The sequence below is a fragment of the Petromyzon marinus genome, chromosome 51 (genome assembly GCF_048934315.1).
Source record: "Petromyzon marinus isolate PM22_M1 ecotype Great Lakes invasive population chromosome 51, UKy_Petmar_22M1.pri1.0, whole genome shotgun sequence".
Lineage (NCBI taxonomy): Eukaryota > Metazoa > Chordata > Hyperoartia > Petromyzontiformes > Petromyzontidae > Petromyzon > Petromyzon marinus.
In genome coordinates, this window is record NC_133717.1 from 10,547,516 (window position 1) to 10,571,947 (window position 24,432).

General features: G+C 48.0%; 1 protein-coding gene across 3 annotated transcripts in view; it reads left to right on the top strand.

The window, feature by feature from the left end:
- Positions 1 to 24,432, top strand: part of LOC116953328 (rho guanine nucleotide exchange factor TIAM1-like) — a 136,586-nt gene that overhangs the window by 98,741 nt on the left and 13,413 nt on the right. For all 3 annotated transcript variants that reach the window (XM_032973426.2, XM_032973428.2, XM_032973425.2), the window contains exons 15-19: positions 13,894 to 14,040; positions 15,557 to 15,625; positions 17,555 to 17,680; positions 18,674 to 18,782; positions 23,178 to 23,357. In XM_032973426.2, the coding sequence (XP_032829317.2) occupies positions 13,894 to 14,040; positions 15,557 to 15,625; positions 17,555 to 17,680; positions 18,674 to 18,782; positions 23,178 to 23,357 (631 nt within the window). The remainder of the gene's footprint in view (positions 1 to 13,893; positions 14,041 to 15,556; positions 15,626 to 17,554; positions 17,681 to 18,673; positions 18,783 to 23,177; positions 23,358 to 24,432) is intronic.

Here is a 24,432-nt window from a genome sequence, read left to right on the forward strand (position 1 = left end):
CAGTTTTGTTGCCAGAAAAAAGGGTAAAAACCTATTATTATATTTTGCTACTGGCAAAGGAGGCGTCATGATGTAAATGCTTACCCCGAGCCCGCATTACTCTGATGGTGCGTTGTCTTTGAGTTGTGCGCCTTTTGGCGTCATCTGGTCCAACACCATGTGAGACTGGGCTCTAAGAAAAGCTGTCTCTGGTGTGGACCAATCAATTTCAAGGACAATGCACACATGATCAGAGTGCTGTTTTTTGTTTGCATTTGACCGCAGGTATTGTGGTTAATGCAAACATGATCCCTTGTATAAAGGTGTCAGTTTTGTTGCCGAAAAAAGGGGTAAACACCTATTATAAGCAGTGGAACCCTTCGTGTTAGAGAATGGCCCGCACGAGTGCATACACCAGAGCTACCGGTGAGATTCCTTCCAGTTATCTCTCGTCTTACACACCAGTGGAGGGCACTACTTTGTGCTATAGAGAGTAACGTCCATTGCACGACTGTCAAACCGGTGGCTTTTTTTTGTCAGAGCTTGAATTAATCTGAATTAACTGCAGATCCCCACATTTTTACGTGATGGTTTTGTCTGTGAAATTATTGGTGACCTGGCTGAGACTATATCGACTCGTTACGGAGAACCTGATTTTAATCACAGGTGGCTGCCTCAATTCAAAACCAAGATATCGGAACGGTGCCAGCTGAACACTCTGACCTCTCATCGCCACCCAGCCACTTCAGGATACGCTGTTGTTAATGGACGTTATCGCCAGGTTGCACGCTCGCTGGATTCATTTTTTCTGCAATTCAGCGAACCGGAGCATTGAATTCCATTAACTTAAACATTCCATTTAAAAATCGGATGTCCTATTTATAAGTGAGACCGTCATGCGTGGCCTCACTAACCTTTCTCGTGACAGTGTGGGAAAGCCCTTGTGATGAAACGTTCCTCTCGAACCACGTTCGATTGCAACGCGACCGTGGCTTAATACACGTTTGACGTTAAATGTCTTGTGTCGATGGCGTGTGTCTGTCGAGCCGACGCAATATCTCTCAGTGGGAGAACTCCGTGCGGACGCGTGCGAAGCAGTTGCGAGCAGCCGTGCGGCTCCGATGGCTCCTCAACCTTATTTCACGTTGGCGTACCGTGACCCAGGGAGGTCACGGCAAGAGATTGCCAACGCATCCGCTCCGCGCAGTCTCGGCCCAGTTCTTGATGATGGGCATGCGGGCAATACTGTGCACGTGTGAAAAAAAAGCTTTTCTGGCTCCGTCCCAATTCTCTGGTGTGAATAAAGATTCTGATCCCGACTCGGATGTAATGGTGCCACCACCCCCAGGCTACTTTCCAAAGAAGTGCGTCTGTGGGAAATGAGATGCAAAGAAACGACCGGGGAGAAGACAACGTGCACAGATGAGCGAGGCGCCACGTGTTTGAACCGTGCGAGCTGAATCCAAAGCGCCTGTGATGGGCTGGGTTAGCCCCTGAAGCGGTGGCTGCGCTGTACTTGCATATCTTGGGGGGCAACGTGATGCGCATTCAAATCTCGCGCTCTCCGCAGTTTCACTACGGCGCAGGGACCATCGGCACGCCAAGCCATTCCCGGGACGTTTGATTTTTTTTTTTTACAGATGCGAGTCGTAATTTTTAGCAAGCCGTGTTGTTTTTCGGTTCCACCATTTTTTTTACTGCCCTCATCACAGTGATAAACACCCCAAATCCTTCAGCTTGTGCCCACTTCAAATTGGTAAGATTATTTTTTTTCCATAAATAATGACGAGTGTTATCGTAATATCCCGTTAAATCGGTTCGTAAGTAAGCTTTTGTAGATGTGACATTGTGATTAATAAAATCTTAACGTTTAGTTTTTCTGTCATTCCACTGCTGAATGAAGGCCTCTCCACGCTGGCTTGCTCATGAGGGTTGTTAAGAATTACTTCACAATGTCGGTCCATGTGGGTTGGTGAAAAGAGGTGGGCTTGGACCAGTTCGGGTATCACTCGCCACTCATATTAGCCATGGCCGGTATCAAACTTGAGGTTTGCCTGGTTCGTAACGCAGTGCGCTAACTACTGCACCGCGGCTCCACTCAGTTGTGAAGTTGTACACGTACGGAAAACCACAGAGACCACCCCCCCACCCATCGCTTCGATATGACAATGAACTCTCAGCAACGGTTGTAATAAATCACCGTGCTTCAACAAGGTGATAAAGTCCTTCAACAACTCGTGGGCCATAACGCTGCTGTATTCACAAACACGGGGGGAAACCAGAAACGCCCATTGTAGTAGCCCTTTGCACGTTTTCATTTCTGAGAAACGAGTGGATTCGTGACTTGCTTTGAAACCAAGTGCGCCCTCTGCGGGCACTTGCTCTGAAAACCAACGCCAGTTTGTGCCCCAAGGCAACCTGCACCTGTTGAACGTTAATGTTTCCGTAGCTTATTTTTTTGTTGTCATTTGTGCCGTGATCAACTGGAGGCAATCTGCCCGAGCCGATTTGCGTTGCTCGTGTGATAGTGGTTTCTTTTTGGGTTCGATTTCTTTTTCACCCGCTGGTACATTATTTCTAGATTTGAAGTTTTCGTGACTGCCAGGATCCATACTCTTTGGTTCTTTCGGTAAAAGAACCAAAGAGTATGGTACATTATTTGCTTAGCGCTTGTCATTTTGGTGACCCGGGTCGCTCCTAGTTTCCCGTCCTGGCCAACCAAAATAAGCCTCAACTTGAACACGTCACACGCGGCCGCCAAGCTGACGAGACCCAGCCGTGATTAAGCTGCCTCTGTCGACGATAAATTCTCCCTTGACTGAACCGACACCCCCCCCCCCCCCCCATATTCTGCTCGCCGAAACGTTTTGGTGAACGAACGAATACATGGAGCGCACTTGAAGTGGACGGCGAGGGTCCCGGGCATAACTCCCCCCCCCCCTCCCCCCCCCGGCTCTCGATCGCTTCAGATAGCGAGTACGCACGTCTCAACGCCGCGATGCAAAATTGTACGTTTTATTTTATCTCTTAGCTGGGTGGCTGCCTGACGGCTAACATTTACCATAAGACGTCTTGTGTCGGACACCCCTACCCCCCACCACGTACCACGAGAGCCAACGGCGCCGTTAATAGCCTTCCCTCCCCGCCAGGGCTTGCCGCTGGTGCTGCTGCTGCTGCTGGGGCCTCTGTGCAGAGGAGCCTCTACGGAATGCCGCTTTTCATTCTGTATATCTTTCGCTCTTTTTGTTGCCAATTTATTCCAAAATTCTGATCTCTTAGAAAACCACCATTTACCATCGCTCCGAGCTCATAATGCAGTGTTTGCCTGCTGCTGCACCTGTACCCGGCCCGTTTACTGTTGCTTGAGATTTTATGAAAGGCACCTTCCTCTATATGAGCTGTAATTATAATTACGATTACCTTTCGCGTTCCCGTGATGGTGGCTTTATTTGCTCGACCGTGTTCGCTTCGCCTCGCTCTTCTCCCACATTCTCTCCGACCGTTCATTACCTCGTCCTTGTGTTTGGTACAACGTACCCGTTGCTTGTTTTGTTTATTCTGCTCACTTTTGATCTTTGCGTATTATTTTAGCGTGCACCTCCGATGCGTTCCCTTCCAATGTTGCCCCATTTCCTCGGTACGCGTCGCTCTGATGTTGTTCTTGTGCGCTGACGCACCATTTATCTCCCTTGCAAACTATCCGCGTAACTGGCGAATTGGGTTTTTCCGTGCAACAAAATAAACGTTGAATCGAAACGTTTGCAGCAAGCGACGGACGACTCCCGAAGGGCTACGTCCACCGCGCGAGTGCAGGCTCAGCCTTCTGCTACTCAGCTCCCTCACCAATATTAATCCTTCGTCCATAATGTTCATAAATCTGGGTCACCTCTCCTGCCATAGTCTTGTTATCCTGGTGTGGTCTGGGACTGTTTTGTTGTTGTGTGCTGCCTTGCCCAATCTTGATAATATTTAGTGACTTGCTTACCATTTTTTTCCATTTTACACTCCCGCCGTGTTTTTACCTGTTGTTTGCGGTTATAACTTGCTGACCAGCCCATAGTGGACACCTGTGAAAAAAGCGCTTCATAGCTCATCGGGTTTCCTCCTGCAGTCTAAATAAAGATTCCGATTTGCGATAGTCATTCTGACACAGTCTATTCTTGGATATGGCAATTTGTTGAGGAGCTAAATTCCAATGTCGTCTCCTGCAAGCCACGAGGGAACTGCAGAAGAGAAGAGAGTTCGTGGTAGATTTGCTATTCCTCCGTTGAAGGAGTGCAGGCTATAGAGTGGAGTACTATATAATTCACATTTTGGGTTACATGGCCACAATAGGTGGGCTTGTGGCCCACCCCTTAATGTGTTTTCGTGTATCTAATAATGCTCTCCAAGCGAAATGGATGTGTGTTTTTAATACAAACAAGTCTTACGTTATTAATGTCATTTAACAACAACTGCAAAAATGGGAAACCAAAAAAACCGGGGCTGAGAAAGACAACAGTCTCTCAAAGCCTCCTCGTGACCGCTAAGCTACCCAGCCCTCCTGACCAATAATACAAAAAGACACAAGGCTGCGTTGTGATCCCTGATTAATATTTTGAGCGGAACAGCGGGGGGGGAGGGCGAGATAACAATAAATGTGGCCAAATCGTAATCTCTCTCTTTGTTGCCAGCACAAAAAGCCATTGACCTGAAGGTGATGAGCTCCGTATTAATTAGCATTGTAAATAGCCTCATGAATATTAACGCTTACTCTCGACTCAGCCGCTGATTTATTATTGCCCTGGAAACATTTAATTTCCTAAAGGCGAGATACATTCGGAAATGCATAAATAGATAAATAATGCTGTGGCGATCAATGATTTTTTATTATTCCAGACAGGATTATTATTAAAATTTATATGAAGACTTGCAATATGTAGTGGTTTAGCCTTTGTAAATCGTCAACTGAGCACCTTCATTAGAAATGTAATTTTAGTTTATTATTGCAGCACATAATCCAATGCACTACCACCAACAGCAAGACTAATTTCCAAAGAACAAATTAACCTCGCAATATAATGCGAAATGTAATTTATCTTCGCAAGAAAGCATATTTCATTAGGGCGCTGCGTTGGGCTGTTTGCCCCAATACCTTTTCACACGGTGTTCGAATGGGATTGGAATAACTTGGAGCATTTAGAGAACACCTCCTTGCATCTGTGGGGATATATCACTGAAACGGTATGCGAGATCACATTTGTGTTTAGGGACCAACTTACTGCCCAGCGGGTTTTTGCCTTTCACATATAATTAGCTATAAACTCTTTCCTTACCATAATAGAGGGTTTTTCTTTGGGGGTAAGGTCACGTAAATATCAATGTGTCGTTAAACCCGCCACCACCCGACACAGCCAATTAGGAAGGGTTGTCACGTAAACAAAACGTGCCTATTACTCGTTCAACACACCGGTGTGTTGGAGAGTAAACCCACAGCATTTACAATTCGAGTACGACATTTCATCAGGCGACAGACATAATTGTGGAGAAATCCCTGTGTGATACGGATAATATTTTGTTGCGAAAGCTCACGTGTTAAAGCTTTCATTCCCAACATTAGCTACGACGCCAAAATGGCGTTGTTTGTTTTAAAACAACATTTGTACATTAAAATAAATGCGACAATGTGGATGCTGCCATGGCAATATGGATACTGAGCGTTGGCACATCGCCAGTTAATTTCTCCCAGCGTGGCAGTTGAGGCAATTGTACAAGTTTCTTAAATTGCGCCCCTTGTCCACCCAACGAATAACACTGGGGTGTACCACAGTTGGTTAATTGGCAGGTCAAGTGTGGTGGACTTAAGTGCGGATGATCCCATCTCTTCAAGGGTGTCTGACCATTGTGGAAGGATAGGCCAAAATGCCCTCTTTGAGGGGCTCCGAGTGCCCTTCCACCAGCAGTGGAATGAGCAAGCACAATCGCGGTCCCTGCACATTTCCCATGACCTTTCGTAAGGCGACGATATGCGTGCCCCGTCGTGTGATGGCTCACGCCGTCTCCGCGCAGCCGTGGTGGGGTGCGCGTGAAACCGCTTGCCGCTGATGCGGACCGGTTCTGAACGCAATGGTTGGCGGAGGGGGGGGGGGGGGCTTCTCTCGAAGGAGCCGCACCCTTGCACGCAGGTCGTGCCGAGTCGCTCCAGCCCAGGGGCAGGCAAAGCGGTGGCGTCGCTCTTTTTTACGGGAGCCCTCGACGGCCCTCGGTGACTCGCGTGGGCAAACGCGGTCACGAGCGGACGCTTCTCAGGCTTTCCCCGATTGACGCGGCCGTCTGCCAAGATTTAAAAACAAATTTGCGGGCGTGTGGGGTGCGGTAAAAGTGAAATATTTTCGCAGCTAAAATGTGTTCCGTTTTTGTTGTCCTTCCCCTGCACCTCCAAATTAGCGCGGTTGGCTACGTGCGATGCGGAATAAGTTCTGCATATATACATAAAATGGGAAATGATTTGCATTTGGTAAACGCTTGGGCAAATCGTCAGCCGACAGCCGTTGCTTGTTGGGCAAAAATAATAGAAAGCGTGAAAAAAAAAAACCGCTTCCCGTCGATTTGTCAAAAAATAAATTCTTGAATCATAAAATGATGACATGGGAGCCTGCGCAGATTGATGACTACATAATGCGATACAAAAAGTGACTGCTTTTCTATTTCTCTAAACATGTTCCGTTTTCCTGAATGGCAAGTAATGGCTTCTGACCTCAGCCAGTGCGCGTGCACGCGCACTGGTGTGGTGGCCTCCTATATGGTTCAATGCCGGTCACAAAGGTTAATTAACGAAGGGATAACAAACACGTTTTGTGATGCATGAAGTAAAGACCTGTCTGTGGGCGTGCATTCAAACGCCCTTCGTGTCGCATTCAACAATGCACATGCAAATTGCAGCAAATGCCAGCGTGCTGCAGTGCATGTGACCTCTATTGAGCCTCGCACAAAGTATTTTATCGGGGTGTGGAGCAACACATTTGGCCTTCGTTCCATTCAATTGTACTATTTGTCAAACATTTTCCCTCGGTGGCCCTCATTGTGTTCATTGGCCCGTCGTGTATAGAGTGTTGGGGGGGGGGCGATGTAAATTATCTTGGAAGATATTTTTCACGAGTTTATTTATAACACGGCGCTCTGCAACCACAGCTTAAGACCTGACACTGTCACTTGTCTCGGGGATATTTGCTCAGGTGTCATACGAGATGTTGACTGGCGGTTCAGTACCTCCAGTGTTAAAGTGTTTGCTTAGGGTCTTTCTATCCATATTTGGCGTGGTTCCTTTGCTTCCACCCGTTCACATTGTCATCAGCCTTTGACACCCTGACCTTTGGCATCTCTACACACGGCTTCTTCCCAGAGCCACAGACTAATCAAATAGAACCCCATCATCGCCTTAACGATGGATTTATCATAATCATTATCACGGGCCCATGGCCTTTCCACCGCTGGATGAACGCTTCGCCATGCTGTCGCCATCCCTCGCGGTCTTGCAGTGTCACGATCCGTCTCGCTCCTGGACGCGAGGTGATCTCATCGCTCTGCCTCTTGCAGCGGACCCGCGTGCATCCTCTCACCTCGCTATCGTTCCATCACCAGTCTCTTCTATCGGCCATCATCCCTTCTCGTGACGAGTTCTGCCCAAAACCCACGCGGTCGGTACGATGCGTCCCATGCAATGTTTTCCTCGCTCTCGCATCATACGGCGTTATGAGGTCGGCGGCTCGCGATGTCCTCCTCTCCCTGAATGCAGCATTAGCGTAGGGCTTCTGGGAGCCGCGATTTATTTATCAGGTGTAATTTTGAGTCCGCTGTTGTTGTCGCGTCGCGTGCACGCACGCGGCCTTGCGAAGGCGATGGACTTGATTGAGGTGTTTACGCGAGGTGGAGGTGTGCCACCGAGGCCTCACGAGGGCTGCAGCCAAATTCGCCGTCTGACGGCTGTGGCCGTGGGTGCGATGTAACCGGTTCGACCTTCACCCTGGCTGACTGCTTAATTTGTATTATTTTTTTTCTCTGCGCCGTGTTTTTTTACCAAACACGTCAACACTGTAATCGCTTTGGGCTTATTCCAACTTGTGTTGCATCGTGCTAATTTACTTGCATCAACACTTGGATTGCTTTTGTCTTATCCCTCAATTTTGCAAGTTATGGACTTTTCCCAACATATATTGTATGCAACATTTTACTGATATTATTTTAGTTCAGTCGATGACACGAACTAAAAATTGTACATTGGAAGGAAAATGCATGTTAAGTTTTTACGTAACGTTAACCCTTTAGTCTGATAGAACCTGGCTTAATTTATAATATACAATTTATAATAATTTACACCACATTGTCAATCCGCTGTTGAAGTAGGCCTCCCTATGCCGTATTAGCCATGATGGTTTTCTTTGACCATATTTCACCACGCTGGTTAGTGTGGGTTGGCGAAACGGCATGAGAGGCCCAGAACCAGTTGGGACATCACCTGCCACTGACGTTTGTTGTGGCCAGGATTCAAACTCTGGTTGCCAGGTCCACAGCGCAGTGCATGAACGCCGCACTACTGTTTTATCCCAGTCATATTAACTGGTCAGAAATTGCTTCAACTGCACAGACACCACACAAATCTTATTACATTTTCCACGACCGAGCATTTATGGATTTGGCAGCAGAGCTGAGGGATAATGGTATCTTAAATAGTGCGAAAGATGCACACGTTGCTCGCCAAATGTAACGTGCGCGGACCTAAAGCAATTACATCTGGCACGCAATCTAATTCTGCCGAGCAGATGCGATTGGAAATAAGTTTATGTACTTAAGCAGAGTGACCAGGCGGCACGGAGTGCTCGCGAGCCCCCCGCAAATTTAGATAAAGTGCGCCTGAGTGTTTCCCCTGCCAGGCAGCCTTGTGCCAGTGCCACCGTCCGCCGCTGCCGACGGAGCCGTCCGTTTTGCTTCCGCCCGACCATTACGAGTCCACTTTGTACGTCGGCAAGGAGCGTTTGGAATTTGTGCCAGTTCGGGTGTGGCATCCGCCGTGGCGAAGCGAAGCGGACTGCGGGGGGGGGGGGGGGGCCTTACAAGGTGACCGAGAAGACGAGAGGCTTCCGGGTTATAGTAATAGGTTTTACCCTTTTAACTGGCACAAAAACTGACACCTTTATTCAAAGCATCATGTTTGCAATAACCACAACACAAGCAGTCAACTCTGATAATGATATGCACTGTTCTTGAATTTTATTGGTCCACAGTAAAAGGGTAAAACCTATTACTATATCTTGTTACTGGCAAAGGAGGTCTCATAATGTGAAGGCTTCCGGGTTATTTCATTCTTCTATCACCACGGGGATATTATTTTCCAGTTTTGATGGAGCATGAGTAGAACCCGTGGCTGTACTTTCAATGTCTCCAGGATACGTAATGGTTCGTTTTGGGGCAATACATTTTCAGTGGCATATTTGGCAGCGTGTTGCGATTTCACAGAATGCACGTTCCTAAAGTGCTGTTGATAAATGCAGCATTGTTTGGCATTTCGAGTTATATCATATGTAAATTGTGTGCTGTTGAGAAATCCAGTGAATGCGCTGTTTTTCAGTCGCATAGATTATTCAAGTGGTATTAACGAACAGTTTTACGTAACTCGAAATAAAACATCAGAAATTAAAGAAAACATCAGATTGACCTTGAATGCTTTATCATCAAATATTTCATTAAATCCTTTTGTATATTTGGATGCTGAGTGTACATATAAGGAGTTAATACACCTGAGTTGGCCGATACATAAATCTTCATTTCCTGTTGTCGAGGGAAGGGAGAAAAAATTACCGCGTTCTAACCCTCACTCAATCAAAAGCAATCGATGAAGCGGTGCCATTTTAACTTCGCATAAACACACGTGTGCGCGCGTGTACACGTGTGCGCGTGTACACGTGTGTGCGCATGTGCGCCACACACTTGTTTGCGCGCGCGAGCACCGATCCAGGCACGCGATGTCTCTGGTGCTCGTTGTGCTGAGATGGGGGGGGGGAGCGCGGCTGTTGGGAGTGGTGGGGGGGGGGGCGAGAAGCCCGGTCGACCTCCACTTCATTTAATTTGGGTCCCGGTAACGGAGGTCTCCCGTGTGCCACCGAGCGCGGGGCTGCCAGATTGGCTGCGCGTCACCGCCGCATCCGGTCTCGGCAGCGCACCGGGGCTGGTCTCGGCCGGTGCGCGCCGCGATGCTTGTTTATTTATTTTGCGGCGATCACCATCCGCTGCGTCCGGGAAACTTTGACGTCCCCTCCGCGGCCGCCCGTTCGCGAAATGCCGGCGTTCGGCAGAGACAAGCAGAAAGCGAAGTCGGGAGGGCAGGATCGACGGCTGCAGTCGGCTCGCTGCGACTCCCTGCAGCAGCTGCTATGCCTGGTGAGGAGCCGCGCGGAGCTACTCGGCGTGGGTTAATTGTGTCGCTAGAAAATATTGGACGAGGAGCGAACGAAGGAGAAATGTAATTGGTGACAAGTTCATTATTAGGAAAATATTGGAGACGCGGGTCTTAATTGACAAATGCGAGGTTGTTGCGTTTGCGGTTTTTGAAAGATTTGTTGATTGTTTTGTGGGTAATGAGGTGTGACGGTGGTGGTGGGGGGGGAGGGTGGTAGCGTGCGTCGGCGCTGCATCACGATGAGGGATCGCAGCGATAAGCGCACGCACGCCGCCGCATTGTTAGCACGCTGCCACCGAAGAGACGGTACGCCACTGACGGCTCCCAGTCCTGATCACGGTGACCTTCACGAGTCCTTTGTGGTCACGCATGAAATATCAGCTGTCGGGTGGCGGCGGCGGCCAGCGATGTTATTTCCCAGCACGGCAGGGTGAGTTTCAAATCATTGATTGTCTCCTTCTCATCTCGATGACTGCATGCTTCGCGCTTCGCAATTGTACTCGGAACAGGTGGCTTCCGTTAAAAATCCATAATCGGGCATATGTGCGGATATTTGTTGTTGTTGTTGTTGCACTCCTGATGCCGCCTTGGGCGTGATGATGTGTCGTGCGCTGGACACCGCGAGGTCGCCGGTTCGATTCCGCAAGTTCCTTCCACACCCCTCCCCTCCTCTCCACAGCCTCTGTCTACCCAGCGGTGTGAATGGGTTCACCGCAGTTAGCAGACCTGCGCACGTGCCGCGCGGTGGGGTATCAAGTGTGAGTCCTCTCAGTAGACCTCTAAATAAACTCCTTAAAAAAAGGTTTTTGTTTTTTTAAAAAACAACGGTTTTATTCACAACTTCGTTTAACTCACCCTCGAGAAGTACGTCAATGATGCGGCGCCTGCTTCCACATCAACGCTTAATTGAAATAATTGCTTATTTTATAAATGAATCTTCAATGTGTACTACTCGTTCACACGGAGCAGGCGAGGCGATTCCACAGTTTAGGGACCGCAGCGTTTTTGACTGACACTTAAAATATCGAATTAATAAGGCGCCCATACTAAAATTGTAATTGCTTGAAAGGAGCCAGTTAATTGATGAATTGATGCCGATTTTGATACAGGAATCTGAGTGTGCAAAATTTCGAATTGATTGGACAACGGGAAGTAGAATAAATTTAGATGACAAGATTTGACCACGACAAACAGGAGTCAAGTTAAATAAAACCGTTCAAAAATGGGACTTTAGAGCTTCCTGTAGTGGAGGCCCTTTTGCCAGCAGTGGTGTAAGCCAAGCAATTGCGGGGGCTGGGAAAAGCATTTGTGCGTGCGGTGTGTGTACGGCCCTTCGCCTGCACGTCTCTTACGGGGCTGCTGTTGTTTTTTTTCTTTCGTGTCTGCCGACATCTCTCCCTCTCGTTGTGCCTCGCGTTTTGCGATGGGTGGGGAGGGGGGGGCACGCGTGCATGGAATCATCTTCAGCAGCGGTCCCGCCGCTTCAAAGTTAATTGGCGGCCCGTTGCGCGCGCCGCTGTTTCTTAAAGCTTTGCGTTTTAATGAGGGGAGGAGAAGCACTTTATTTGCCGTGTCCGTTTCTCCACCTGCTGCCTTAGCCGGCTGCAAGACCGTGTGCTGCTGCTGCTGATGCCGCTGCTCGCGCAAGGGTGATTTGCGCCATTAACACACGTGACTGCTCACTTGTTGCCCCGTGAGGCAACGTGAATTCGGAAAACCTTTTCGACCGGAGAGCTTTTGTCGGCTTTAAAATAAAAATTTAATTGTCAGGTGGCACGTGCCTCGCTCGGATAATTGGAAATCCAAAGACAATTTACGTGCTGTTCTACTGCTCCAGTGCCTGTGCAGTGGTGCGAGGGGTGAACCACGGTGAAATTGTTTTTTTTGTGTTTCGCACTGAGAATTCACTTGGAAATGTCTTTTGCGGGTGATTGCAGTGGACGGCCATCACATGAGGGGTGGGGTGGGGTGGGGAGCTTTTCCACTGGCTGAGCGCGTGGCCTGCGATGCCCCCGATTTTGTGTCCCCACACAGTCTGCCTTGCGATGCTAAGCCATGATGGTACACACTGCGCTTGCCTTCCCGAGCTGCGGCCGTTTGCTCATTTATTTTTGGGGAATCCCAGCGGCTGTGTCTTGGTGATTGCGATTTGAGGCCAAGCCCGACGAATCGTACGCCTGGAGGGTGCAGCTGTTCCCGCCGTGACTTTGAGAAAGGAAAATATGAGGAGATGGAAATGAATACAATTCGGTTTACGCATATAACGCGTAGGCTTGGGTGAACGGCAGTAAAACGATTTTTATAACGGTATGTTGTTTATGTGTGTATGTGTTTTCTACTTCAACTCGCACGCATTTATTCTGCTTCGAAATTTCAAACTACATCAGTCATGCCCGCCGATCTGTTTTCAGGGTGTTAGCACTTGTTGTTGAGTTCCTGAAGAGGCTCCTTGCACGTGGAGCGAAACGTCGGACATCGTGCCGTACAACCCGAAAACACATTGGAGAGCTTATGCAGGACAACCACGAAAACCTACATGGTTATACATACGTTGACCTGAGTGGAGTCTAACTTAATGTTGGTTAGCAATGTAAACGTATCTCGCAACGTTTTGACTTTTGTCAGAATTGTCAAATAATTTGAATAAAGGATATGTCAATCCACTGCTGGATGAAGGCGTCCCCATGTCGCGTTGGTAATGACGTTTCTTTTTACCGTACTTGACCATGCTGGTTAATGTAGGTTCCTTCACTCCAACTCTGTCCGCTGGACAGTTTGGTCCCTTCACCTGATGAAGGCCTCTTGTGTTGTGGCCGAAACGTCATGATTTTTTTGTTTAAATTTTTTACCTACGTGACTTTACCGAATAGAACCAAAGAGTATGGATCCTTGCAGTCACGAAAGCTTCAAATCTAGAATTAATGTAGGTTAGTCAAATATCCGTACAGATATAACTCTCCACTGATGTTAGCCACAGCCGGGAATGCAACTTAAGCTGTCGAGTTCATATCACAGTGGACTAACTACTCTACCACTGCTGCCCCCTCCATATCATCATCGTCATTATCGGCCATGATCTATTCACTGCTGGATGAAGGCCTCCCGATTGCCATCCTTCACAATCCTGCGATGGGACAATCCATATCGCTTCAGCACACGAGCCGATCTCTGGCGTCACGTATGTGTCTCTGTATGTGTCTGTGTATATACGGAGATGGAGAGATGGCACAAATCTTTATCTTCACACAAACATGAAACTGCTGCAACTCTTCACCCGTATTCGCACAGACCGAACAGACGTGCGGAGTCACCGCGGACTGTTGAGCGAACGTGTGTCGCTAAACGCTCTCATTAGCGTCGCGCACTAAAGGACATTTGCACGCCAATTAAGGCACTAACGAGGGGCGGAGGGGGGGGCGCGTCTGGCTGCTCGTGTTGTCGTTGATGTTATCGCTGTCATCTCGTCCGTCGGGCGCGCGCAGAGCGTCGAGACAGCGGCCGTGTTCTGCCAATCGGCGATGGAGCCGGCCGAGGTGGCGGCGCGGCCGCTGTCGCGCCAGCTGACGGAGGCCGACAAACTGCGCAAGGTCATCCTGGAGCTAGTGGAGACTGAGAGGTCCTACGTGAAGGTGAGGCCCCTGTCCCCAGCGTCCAGGTGCGCGGTGTGCCGCGATATCATTTTTCATGATGCAATGATTATCATCGTCGTCGTCAACCACTGCTGAATGAAGGCCTCCCCAAACTGCCCACCACCTCTCACGATCTGATTTCATCACTCCATCTGCTTCTCTGCCATTCTCTCGGACACATTTTCGACGACGTGACGATTATTGTGATATTGGTTTTTGTGATTCACTGCACTTAAAGTAAGGATTTCATAAAGTTGTTCAACTGCAAGTTCAACCAATGTCAGTCCATGTTTAACTAATGGTAATGTAATAATATATAACCTTTATAATGCACATGCTGTTGGTTACGCAAGAAATAATTCATGAATGAATTTGACTCAAATAGTGATACCGTATGAGCACTATTACTGCCGAAAACTTTTGCAAAGAAGTCATTGAATGGATAACGGCTATTTATGTACAAGTTTAGATATTGAGTTTGTTTATGCAATAAACATTTTGTCGGGTAATGAAATACTTGAGGAGTTTTTTTTTTGTTAGCCACGCTTATCACGATATAACCTTATTTTGAAGAACTGATGTAAAAATTCAATTGTCGTGGATCTCATATCGTACAATATACCGCAGTCCCACCATCGTATCTCTACATCCCTCCGTACCGCTTAGGGAGGGGGGCCTCTTTGATAACGGTGCCAGCGGATGACATGCCCTGAACGTTTGTTCACTTGCCTGTGTCAGCGCTCTCGTAATTGTCTGCTGTCACACAACGAACGGCCATCCCTTCAGTTTACATTTTTTATTCATAACACATTTTTGTTCTTTATTCCCTGCGAAGCTTCGTGCGGTGTCGGCGGCTCTTTAAAAATGCAGTGGATCGGTGTTAACCCTTAGCCTCGCTTTTTTTTTAATTTTCCGTGTTTACACGTGATCTTTACGGAAGCCGCAGCAGGTGTGGTATTTCATTGCGAGCGAACTAAATAATATATGTCCCTCCGACTCGTTTCCAACACTGTTAAATTCTCGTCTATTTTTCCAATCTTTTTTGGGCAGCGGTGTTTGGTGGCAGTGACCCTAAGACGCGATTGTCACGTCATGTAGATTTATTTTTGGTGAACATGTTTCGCCTTTCTGACGCAAATCTACCACGCTGAGCGCCGTTACATACAAGCACAACTCCCATCTAATTTGTCTTTTCTTAAACATGGCGTGCTTCGTCACGCGTGGACACTTGGCGCTCGTTTAAAAAAATCCTGAGTAAACCGGTTGGTAGGCCGTGCACGCAACTGGCTTGGTTCACTCAGTGTACAGAAATATCTCACAGATGAGGTTGATAAAAAAGAAAATCCCCTTGGATGGAGAGGTGCAGGCTGCCATTTCCAGACCGGTATCAATTCTTATCGCAATTCGTTGGTCGCGTTAAGCGTTGGGAACATTTGGTGGGTCTGTCGGCCCTGCCTGCAATGCCGTAAGTCGCATGCCCCCCTCCTCATTCTGCGTGGTCTTCTTTGTTTTTCAGGATCTCTGCACATTGCAAGAGATATACGTGGAGCCGCTGCAGAAAGAAGCCTTTCTCTCGCCAGATCAGGCGAGTGGAATATATTGGCAACACAAACATGCGCCTTTTCAGGAGTGTACACACGAATACTGGTTTCTACTTAATCAGCTGTACCTTGTGCACTGAACAACAAATTATCGCCTCAAACAACGTTTGTTTATCAGCTGCGTAATAAAATGCCTGTGATCTTTCTCTTCAAATGAAATGGCGGTACACACGATGGACTGAAATACACTTTCCGAACAACTTTTGATGTGAAATTCCGGCGGTGGGTTTTATTCGTGTATTATGCAAGTGTGATTTAAAGTTCCTCGACATTCAAGCACTGATGGGCTAGCTGCAGCTAATTGAGCATTTGATCATGTAAACATTGCACACTGCGCACCAACGTTTCAAACATGCCGGCTACATCGGAGCAAACTGGGTTCGAAGGTTGTCCTCTTGACTTAAAGCTTTCATGACTGCAGAACTTCATATTCTTCGGTCTTTAGGTCAAGTCACGTAGATAGTTTCAAAGAAATAACAAAAAATAACAAAATCTAAGACATTTGTGGCTCTGCGATGCCATTAACATGCTAATCTCTCGTTTACATGCTAACTTTTACCTGACAGACCTTTGATTGGTGGAAAACCAACCACCGTCGGGTTGGGCTGCCCACCACTTACATTCTCATTGGCTGCTGACGTTTGGGCTACGCCCATTTCAAACCCCTTATAAGCAGTTTGCCTTGGAAGCTGTAACCCCCATTTTCCTGAAGACGACCGCTTGTGTTGCGATCGAAACGTCGTAGTTTTTGTTGTTGTTTTCTTTGAACCTGTCTACGTGACTTTACCGAAAGACCCAAGAATATGAGGTTGTCCTCTTGTTTTGTAAAATGTTTTTGCGTGAACGCTTCTGAACTTTTTTGTTGCCAAGCCTGACGAGAATGTGCACCGCCATGGTTACACGCGGTGCATTAAAATCCCCTGACATTTCCCTCCCCCCCCCCCCGTTACGAGTGCACGGTACAAATGGACCGGCTGCCCAGGCATGCTGTGAAATAATAAGAATAGGTTTTGCCCTTTCTGGAAATGTGAAACAGGAGGTGTTAAAATGTTCAAACACCAAATTGATAACTTTTGCAAGGCATAAAGTCTGCATTAACCACCACAGTACCTGTGGCAAAACATGCAAACAAACATGCTCTCATAATATTTGCATTGTCTTTCAAACTGATTGGCCTACACCAGAGACAGCTTTCTTTATGGCCTTGCCTGCACAGTCTAAGCACGGACACTGAGCAACCCAAGGTCTGTAAAATATTTTCCCAAAAAACATCTTAATAGTATGGGCTTATATCCTCCTTTGACTAGGCAGAACCATCCTGATAAGATTATTTTCACATTTAGACCCGATAGTAATGTTACATTGTGTTATTATTGTGAGCGCCGCAACTTTGATATGTAATCAGTCCCCGGCTCCAGCGCCTCTCAGATAGGGGTGGTGAAGTAGAGCTCTTGTATTATTGGTTCTTTCGGTAAAGTCACGTAGAAGGGAAAAATATAAAACAATCAAGTCTGCATTATTTTATTGTTTCCCTTCTCCGTGACTTTACCAAAAGAACCAAGAATATGAATCCCTTGCAGTCACGAAAGCTTAAAATAAAAATTTAGAGCTCTTGTGTTTAGTTTGCTGTCCTTTCCCAGAACCTCTGATTACCACGGTTGGCTATGCACGGTTAGAGAGAAGTTCAACGTACGTACATAGAGCTGTTGGGTGGGTGGCCAGAGTCAAAGTGATTTACCGCTAAGGGGAGTGTGAACTTTGGTGGTGCCAAAGGGACATTTAGTGGCACAGGGCCCACACAAGCACTCTCGCAGCACCGGCCCTGTGTGTAATGATGTGAGCCGCAGGGTTCTGACCTCGGGGGGGGGGGATGGGAAGTGAACTTACGTGGAGCGTCGTTCCTCTCGCCGCAGCTGGAGGCCCTGTTCGGGACCCTACGGGAGCTGGTGATCTTCCAGAAGGAGTTCCTGCAGACGTTGGAGCAGGGCCTGAGCCTCGCGCCTGACTTCGAGACGCTCGAGCAGCCCGCCCACTTTCGGGTGAGAAGACGGCTCGGCGGCCGGGGGGCGGCGCCGGCACCAATGCACTCGGCATTTGTTGTTCCCCCCCCCGCATCTCCGGTTAGCAAAGTGACAAGTCTCGATCTGGATGTCATGGGGGGGAGTCCATTCTCTTACTCTCATTGACTGAAGCAGTCAAATATTTAGTCAAATGCTCCTTAGTGATTAAATGTTATTGTGAGGGATGCACATCCCCCCCCCCCTACCTCCATATTATCAGGTCAGCCAATCAGTGAACTGTAAAAAGAAAAGTTTTACATGTACAGCCAATTCTAACGTTTTGGTTTTCCTCTGCACTGCACTCTCTGTTAACGTTACTAAATTTACTTAGTCTGCGACCTCATCATGGTCGGCCTCGCTTAGGTCTTCGGTGAGTAGTCATCATCACCATCAAGCTTGCTGTTTTTTTTTTATAAACGCAGCCATTTTTCACTCAACTTAAAAAAAAAAATACAAATCGTGCAAAGTTAACGCTGGACAGCGCACACACACGCGCGCGCACGGGGGCGGCGATTCGGGAAACGGCGCGTATCGCCCTCACCGTGACCGTTATCGCCTGCCATTCGTTGGCCCGACCGTCACTCAGTCGGCCGGCCACCCATGCGCAAGGAGGCACCCATTAACTGTCGGTATTCGGGCACCGGGCGAGGTCTCCGCCGCTCGAGCTGCGGCTGAATAATGAATGCGGGCTCGGAAGAAGTTGGCGCCTCGCGTTGCTTTGAGGAGCCACGGGGGTGGAGCGTCTAGTAGAAGGAAGCTTCGCGCGTCTGTAACGTCAAACGACATTAATGAGTTGATGCAGCGATCCTTTCGATGTGCCCCCTAATGCAAGCACGCACGCACGCACGCAGCCAGCCGAAAATGACTATTTAATATTCAATAGTTGTCTGAGGCTCTCTGCCGCACAGAGCGCCGATTGTTTACGGCGTGCGTTGCTGAGCGTTGCGCGCCACTGCCGCCGTCTCTCCGCAGCGCGTGCTCTTCTCGCTCGGGGGATCGTTCCTCTACTACTCGGATCACTTCAAGCTGTACAGCGCCTACTGCGCCAGCCACCCCAAGGCACAGAAGCTGCTCGAAACGGGTAAAGAGCACGACATACGACTGCGCGCCCACCAGCACCGTTTGTTTAATTTTATTTCACTCTTTCCTCAATTATATGCCGGTCGTGCTAATAGGATTGCCACGGACATGTGGAGTCCTTTCTCAATCCACTGCTGAATGAAGACCACTCTTGGGGGTCGTGGCAGTTATTTTACCATGCTTCGGCATGCTGGTTACCGGTGGGTTCGTGAAGGCACCCATCGCTTTTGTAGCCCCAGGCTCTTACCAGGTCTTAAAAATGGGAACGAAATTGAATCGGAAGTGGATTATGCAGGGTGTGCACAAAACTACGTTTGGGAGAAAACGGTCGGATAGGGTTTGTGGTTAGGGTTGGGGCTGCTCGTTGTTTAAAAATCGGCTTCGCAGGGCAGTTCCGCATGCAGGGGCAGACCGTCGGCGACGTTTTGCCGAAACGACCTTAGGGCAATGGCGACGCGATGCCGAGTTGTAGCAGCAGGCACCGTCGGCCAAAACCCACCTGTCCGCGACGCTGCGACACCGGCCCGGCATCATGGCACGCAACTTAATTTACTGCGAGTTATGCTCATGCTGCCCCTGTCTATTTTCACATCAGCCCCTCGCCTCGGATGGCTTTGGCTTCAATGAAAATAGAACCTTGAGCGGCATTAAAAAAAAAATCGCTTGCCTTTATCATAATAGCGCAGCCTTACACTTGGGACCCAACTCAAAAGGGGGGGGGGGGGGGGAAGGGAAATCCGTTTTGGCAGCACAGCAGGTCGGATCATTTTAATGGACTGCAGCAGGCTTGTTGGATCATGCTCATCCCCTCTAATTGATTTTAACGAGGGAAAGGCAGCGACTCTGTGGCCCCATGATCAATAAGACGGGCTAAACTGAAGCCAAGAGCAGGGCGAGGTAATTTTACAGCAAATTGCGTTTTCGCTATTTATGGCTGTGCCGGGAACGGGGCTTTAACGTGGGCTGTAACGATCCTAACCTGACGCCATGTGGTTTGATGAAGTGTCACGGTTGGACTCGAGAATTCACCTTTTTTTTGTTTAATATACACTGTGGAGCACTGACTTGTCGTGCTTCACTTGGCCACAGGGACCACGTGATCTAATTACAATTCACGTAAGCAAAGCAAAACCAATCGCTTCTCGTGCGCACAATTAAGAGGCAAGCGATCGCGAGTGTCGGGGACTCTATTAACCTACAAATAGACGCGTCGATACACAGCTTGCCTTAACTGTGCTCCAGAAATCTGTACTAAGTGCACACGGCACCGAGTGCTGAAATAATGACTCGCCTCGTGTGTAAAAAAAAAAAAAATTAGGCCGTTTGTTAGTTCACTGCATGATCAAGGCCTTCCCCACGCTGTGCCGATCATGGCTGTTTATTTGCCCATACTTCACCACACTGGTCAGTACAGGTTGAGGAAGGTGGGGGCCCAGGACCGGGCACAGGTTGCCGGGTTCATAGCGCAATGGTCGAGACAATTTTACCACCACCTCAGCGTAATTGTTTTCTTTACCGGTAAAAATGTCACCTGTATGCTGTACCCATCGCAACAGCTAAGCATTGAATTGAGATCCAAACTCACACTGCCCAGCCCTGCACCCTCGTTTATACTCCACGGGTGTGTGTGTGTACGGCAGATCTGCGTGAACGTGCGTGTGTGCGTCAGCGTGTGTACACGTGTGTATTTGGGGAGCGGTATTTCAGCAGTTAGAGCGCAGCGCCGGGAACCCGATGACCAGAGTTGATTCCAGCTCACGGCCAATACCAGTGAAGATGATCTTAAATGGTCCTGGGCCTCCTCTAGGTCGATTCAGCCTCAAATGGGTACCTAGTGTGGTGTGTATACATCACCACTAGGGAGTCAAAGGCGGCCGGGCGTGCTGCTGGCCACCCACCTCCTCGCGTGCCATGCCGGCCTTGGTAGGTGCTCGCTAACAGTACTTGCCCCAAAAGCCTGTTAAGGCTATAAGGGGGAACTTTGTCTTTGTGTGTGCGCTCTGCTTGAAGGGAGTGGAGAAAAGGTCAGCGAGAACAGCTGAGCACATGCCCGTGTGTCTGGCGCACCTAATAGTCGCTATATGAAGGCTATTGATCTTCAATTCAGTGCTGTGGCCATGCCTGATGCATGCGCTCTTAAAAGCCCAATCTGGTACTCTGGGCTAATCAAGTAGAGTCGAGGTTAATCTCTCTGTGTGAGTGAGCGCTTGCGTGTGTGTGTGTCCGTGCATACCTATTAAGGATTGCAGGATACACGAGAGGGGGGGGGGGGTGACCGGCTCCACACCGAAGCCCTCTTCGTTTCCCCAGTACGATATTTTACGAACTGTACCAGGCTTTCACTTCAGGCCGAATCCGCCTTGGGCAAAACCCAACACTGGAGTGTGAGCTCGAGACTGGAGCGTGAGCTCGGTTGACCCCGAGTTCGATTCCTGGCCCGGCGGTAACAGCCCACACAAACCAGCTCGGTTCTTGCAACCGAACAAGCCCCGTGACCTTCATTCAGCACGAGGGGGCTGCTGACGAGCTGTAAATTAACACGGCCTAACAATTCGTGTTAATGTACAGAGATTGTTCCTTGGTGTATTAGCACGTGCTTATGCGAATTGGTTTTAGTTCGTACTCACAAACCTCACATTTGCTCTAACGCTCGGAAGAGGAGCCTATTTCTGGGTTGTTCATACGGTGGTCACCCACGCGCTCCCATGTCCCGTCCGCGATGCCCTCCAAAATGCCTTTCAGAAAAGAATGATCAGAGGGAGTGGGGGGGGGGGAGTGGGGATAACTGGCGTGCAATTGGTACGGATCAGCCGGTTAGTTGCGTGGCGTTGGCCCGGATCCATGGTCTGTTTTATGTTCTTAAAAAAACGTATGAACAATAGATTTGGGAAAGTTGGATATTTCTAAGCTCCTTTTGTTACTCGCCGGTGTTAGCTTTCTCTGTTCGTGATCATCCCCCCACATCCCCCCCCCCCCCACAGTAGGCTTGTTTAATCAGTCACTGAGGAGGAGGACACGTGGGTCGGGGGCACGATTCCCCCAGGGAGCCTACGTCTAAAAGTATATATCAACCTAATGCATGTGTAAAATATTAAGCATTAGCTAAGTTCCCTGAGTGGTGGGCCCTTGAATGATGTTCTCATGTACATGTCCGGAAGAATGTGTCATTGACCACTTAGAAAAAATCTGATTTAACGTACGTGCTAAAATCTTCGTTTCCATATGGGGGAGGCACCAACTGTTGCAGTAGTTTGTAAAGCCCGACTGAACATAAAGTAAATAGATCGTTCACATTGTCATGTGTGTACCCTGCATTGTACTGCATTTTAATTGATCATTGTATTTGTTGGGCGGCATGTAACAATTAATTGTGAAAGGTGCTGTACCGAATGATGATTGATTCGTAACTTAAATCATGTAAGAGACAAAAATAAGTAATGTTATGCAAACTGCACCTACTGTATATGCACAAAACTTACCGATATTTTAGATTTTTACTTATTGCTTCACCTGAGGACGATTGCTTGTGTTGCGATCGAAATGTCGTGATTTATTTTTTTATTTTTCTGTCTCCAAGACTTTACCGAAAGACCCAAAGAGTATTTAATAATTTTGCTTTATATTTTAGTGATTCAATACAAACGTGTACATTGAAATAATATATGCGGGATTTATTTCTTAAGTTGACGCGTGCTCTAGGCATTTAACAAAGCATTGATCCGTTAAATTAAAACATTTGTTGTGCTTTCGACAATGTGAGTTAAATCGTGCTTGCAAGAAACGATGCTCATGCTACATGTATAAACACTCATGAATTGGCTTAAAAAAACAGCTTGGGAAATTGGTGGTAGTGCCAGCTTACCGCATGGCTGCCTTTTCCCGCTTGCCTGTGGGTTCCTCAGCGATTGTGAGATGCAATTTGCATGAACCGACGATGCAAACGGATAACACAAAACATAATATCATTACTATTAAATTCGAGCCAGTCGAGCCAACAAAACGGTACAAACGAGCCAAATGCTAAAAACGGAAAGAAACCAAGACAGTGTTGTTTCTTGAATTTATTCTCAATCCCAAATTGTGACAATTCATGAAATCGCTCTGTGAATGTTGACACGAGGCCAATGGGGACCAAAGAGGCGGAACAGTCGATACGGATGGTATACAAACGAGGCACGACGAACGGGATAAAGAACATTTTACGAAATCGATTCACAGACCTGAATTGTGACCAAGCAATTGCATTGGCGGCGGTGAATCTTCAAACTACGAGTACCAATATGCATGCATGTATGCGCGTTGAACTTCTTTCGCACCGCGAGTAGCCAACCGTGCTGATCGCAGGTTGAGTGTTTGCTTTCGCTTTGCTGTCTTTGATCCACGTCACGCCGCGCAGCCAAGCGGGACCCGGCGTTCGGCGCCTTCCTCGACGAGCGTAACCCTCGCCGGCAGCACTCGTCCACGCTGGAGTCGTACCTCATTAAGCCCATCCAGCGCGTGCTCAAGTACCCCCTGCTGCTGCGCGAGCTCGTCTCGCTCACGGACGCCGACAGCGAGGAGAACTACCACCTCACGGGTACTCGAGCGCGATCGCCGGCGTCGTGCGCCTTGACGATTATCGCGACGTCACTTTTTTTCGCGTCGTGTTTGGTGACCTGCTGGGGCTAGGGTGGGGGTGGGGGGGGGGGCGGTGATGTCAGAGGCTCGCGGGTTGATCCCATCGGCCGCCCTGGTGAATACTGCGGCGGGTGTATTAACCGTAAAAATAGGTGCTGTCTGCTTTTCCAAATTGAAAACTCATTTCTTTGGAGTTGTCCTTCCCCCCCTCGCACCTCCGATTGGCACGATTGGCTACGTACGGAGCGAGAGAAGTTCCACATCCGTACACACGAATACAGAGTGGACGTTAAAGATCCTGTGATGTTATAAAAAAAGAGTAGGCCATGTTTGCTGGCATCATAGTTCACATTTTCCATGTGAAAAAGGTAGTGGCAAATTGCCTAATTGAGTGAGACCACACAGCAATGATTCCCCCCACTGTGATAGCATTGTGCTATAGGATTGGCACAATTACCAAATCATTCGTTTTGATTCCAGGAAAAATAAAGACTCCTGCAAAGCTTGTGAACTTCAATTCACTCAACATGAGCCTGCCACAAGTCTTTTCATCTGTTAAACAATAAAAATAATGGAATACAGCAATGATGATGTCCTAGCATTCCATCAAATATGTTAAAAGCACTAATTTCATGGGTAAAAGGTGATATTGAGACATTGTATTATTTTGTTTGTTATTTCACAGGCACTTGGTCAGGAAATACAGTGAGGGAAAAAAACTATTTGATCCCCTGCTGATTTTGTACGTTTGCCCACTGACAAAGAAATGATCAGTCTATAATTTTAATGGTAGGTTTATTTGAACAGTGAGAGACAGAATAACAACAAAAAAATCCAGAAAAACGCATGTCAAAAATGTTATAAATTGATTTGCATTTTAATGAGGGAAATAAGTATTTGACCCCCTCTCAATCAGACGTATTTCTGGCTCCCAGGTGTCTTTTATACAGGTAACGAGCTGAGATTAGGAGCACACTTAAAGGGAGTGCTCCTAATCTCAGCTTGTTACCTGTATAAAAGGCACCTGTCCACAG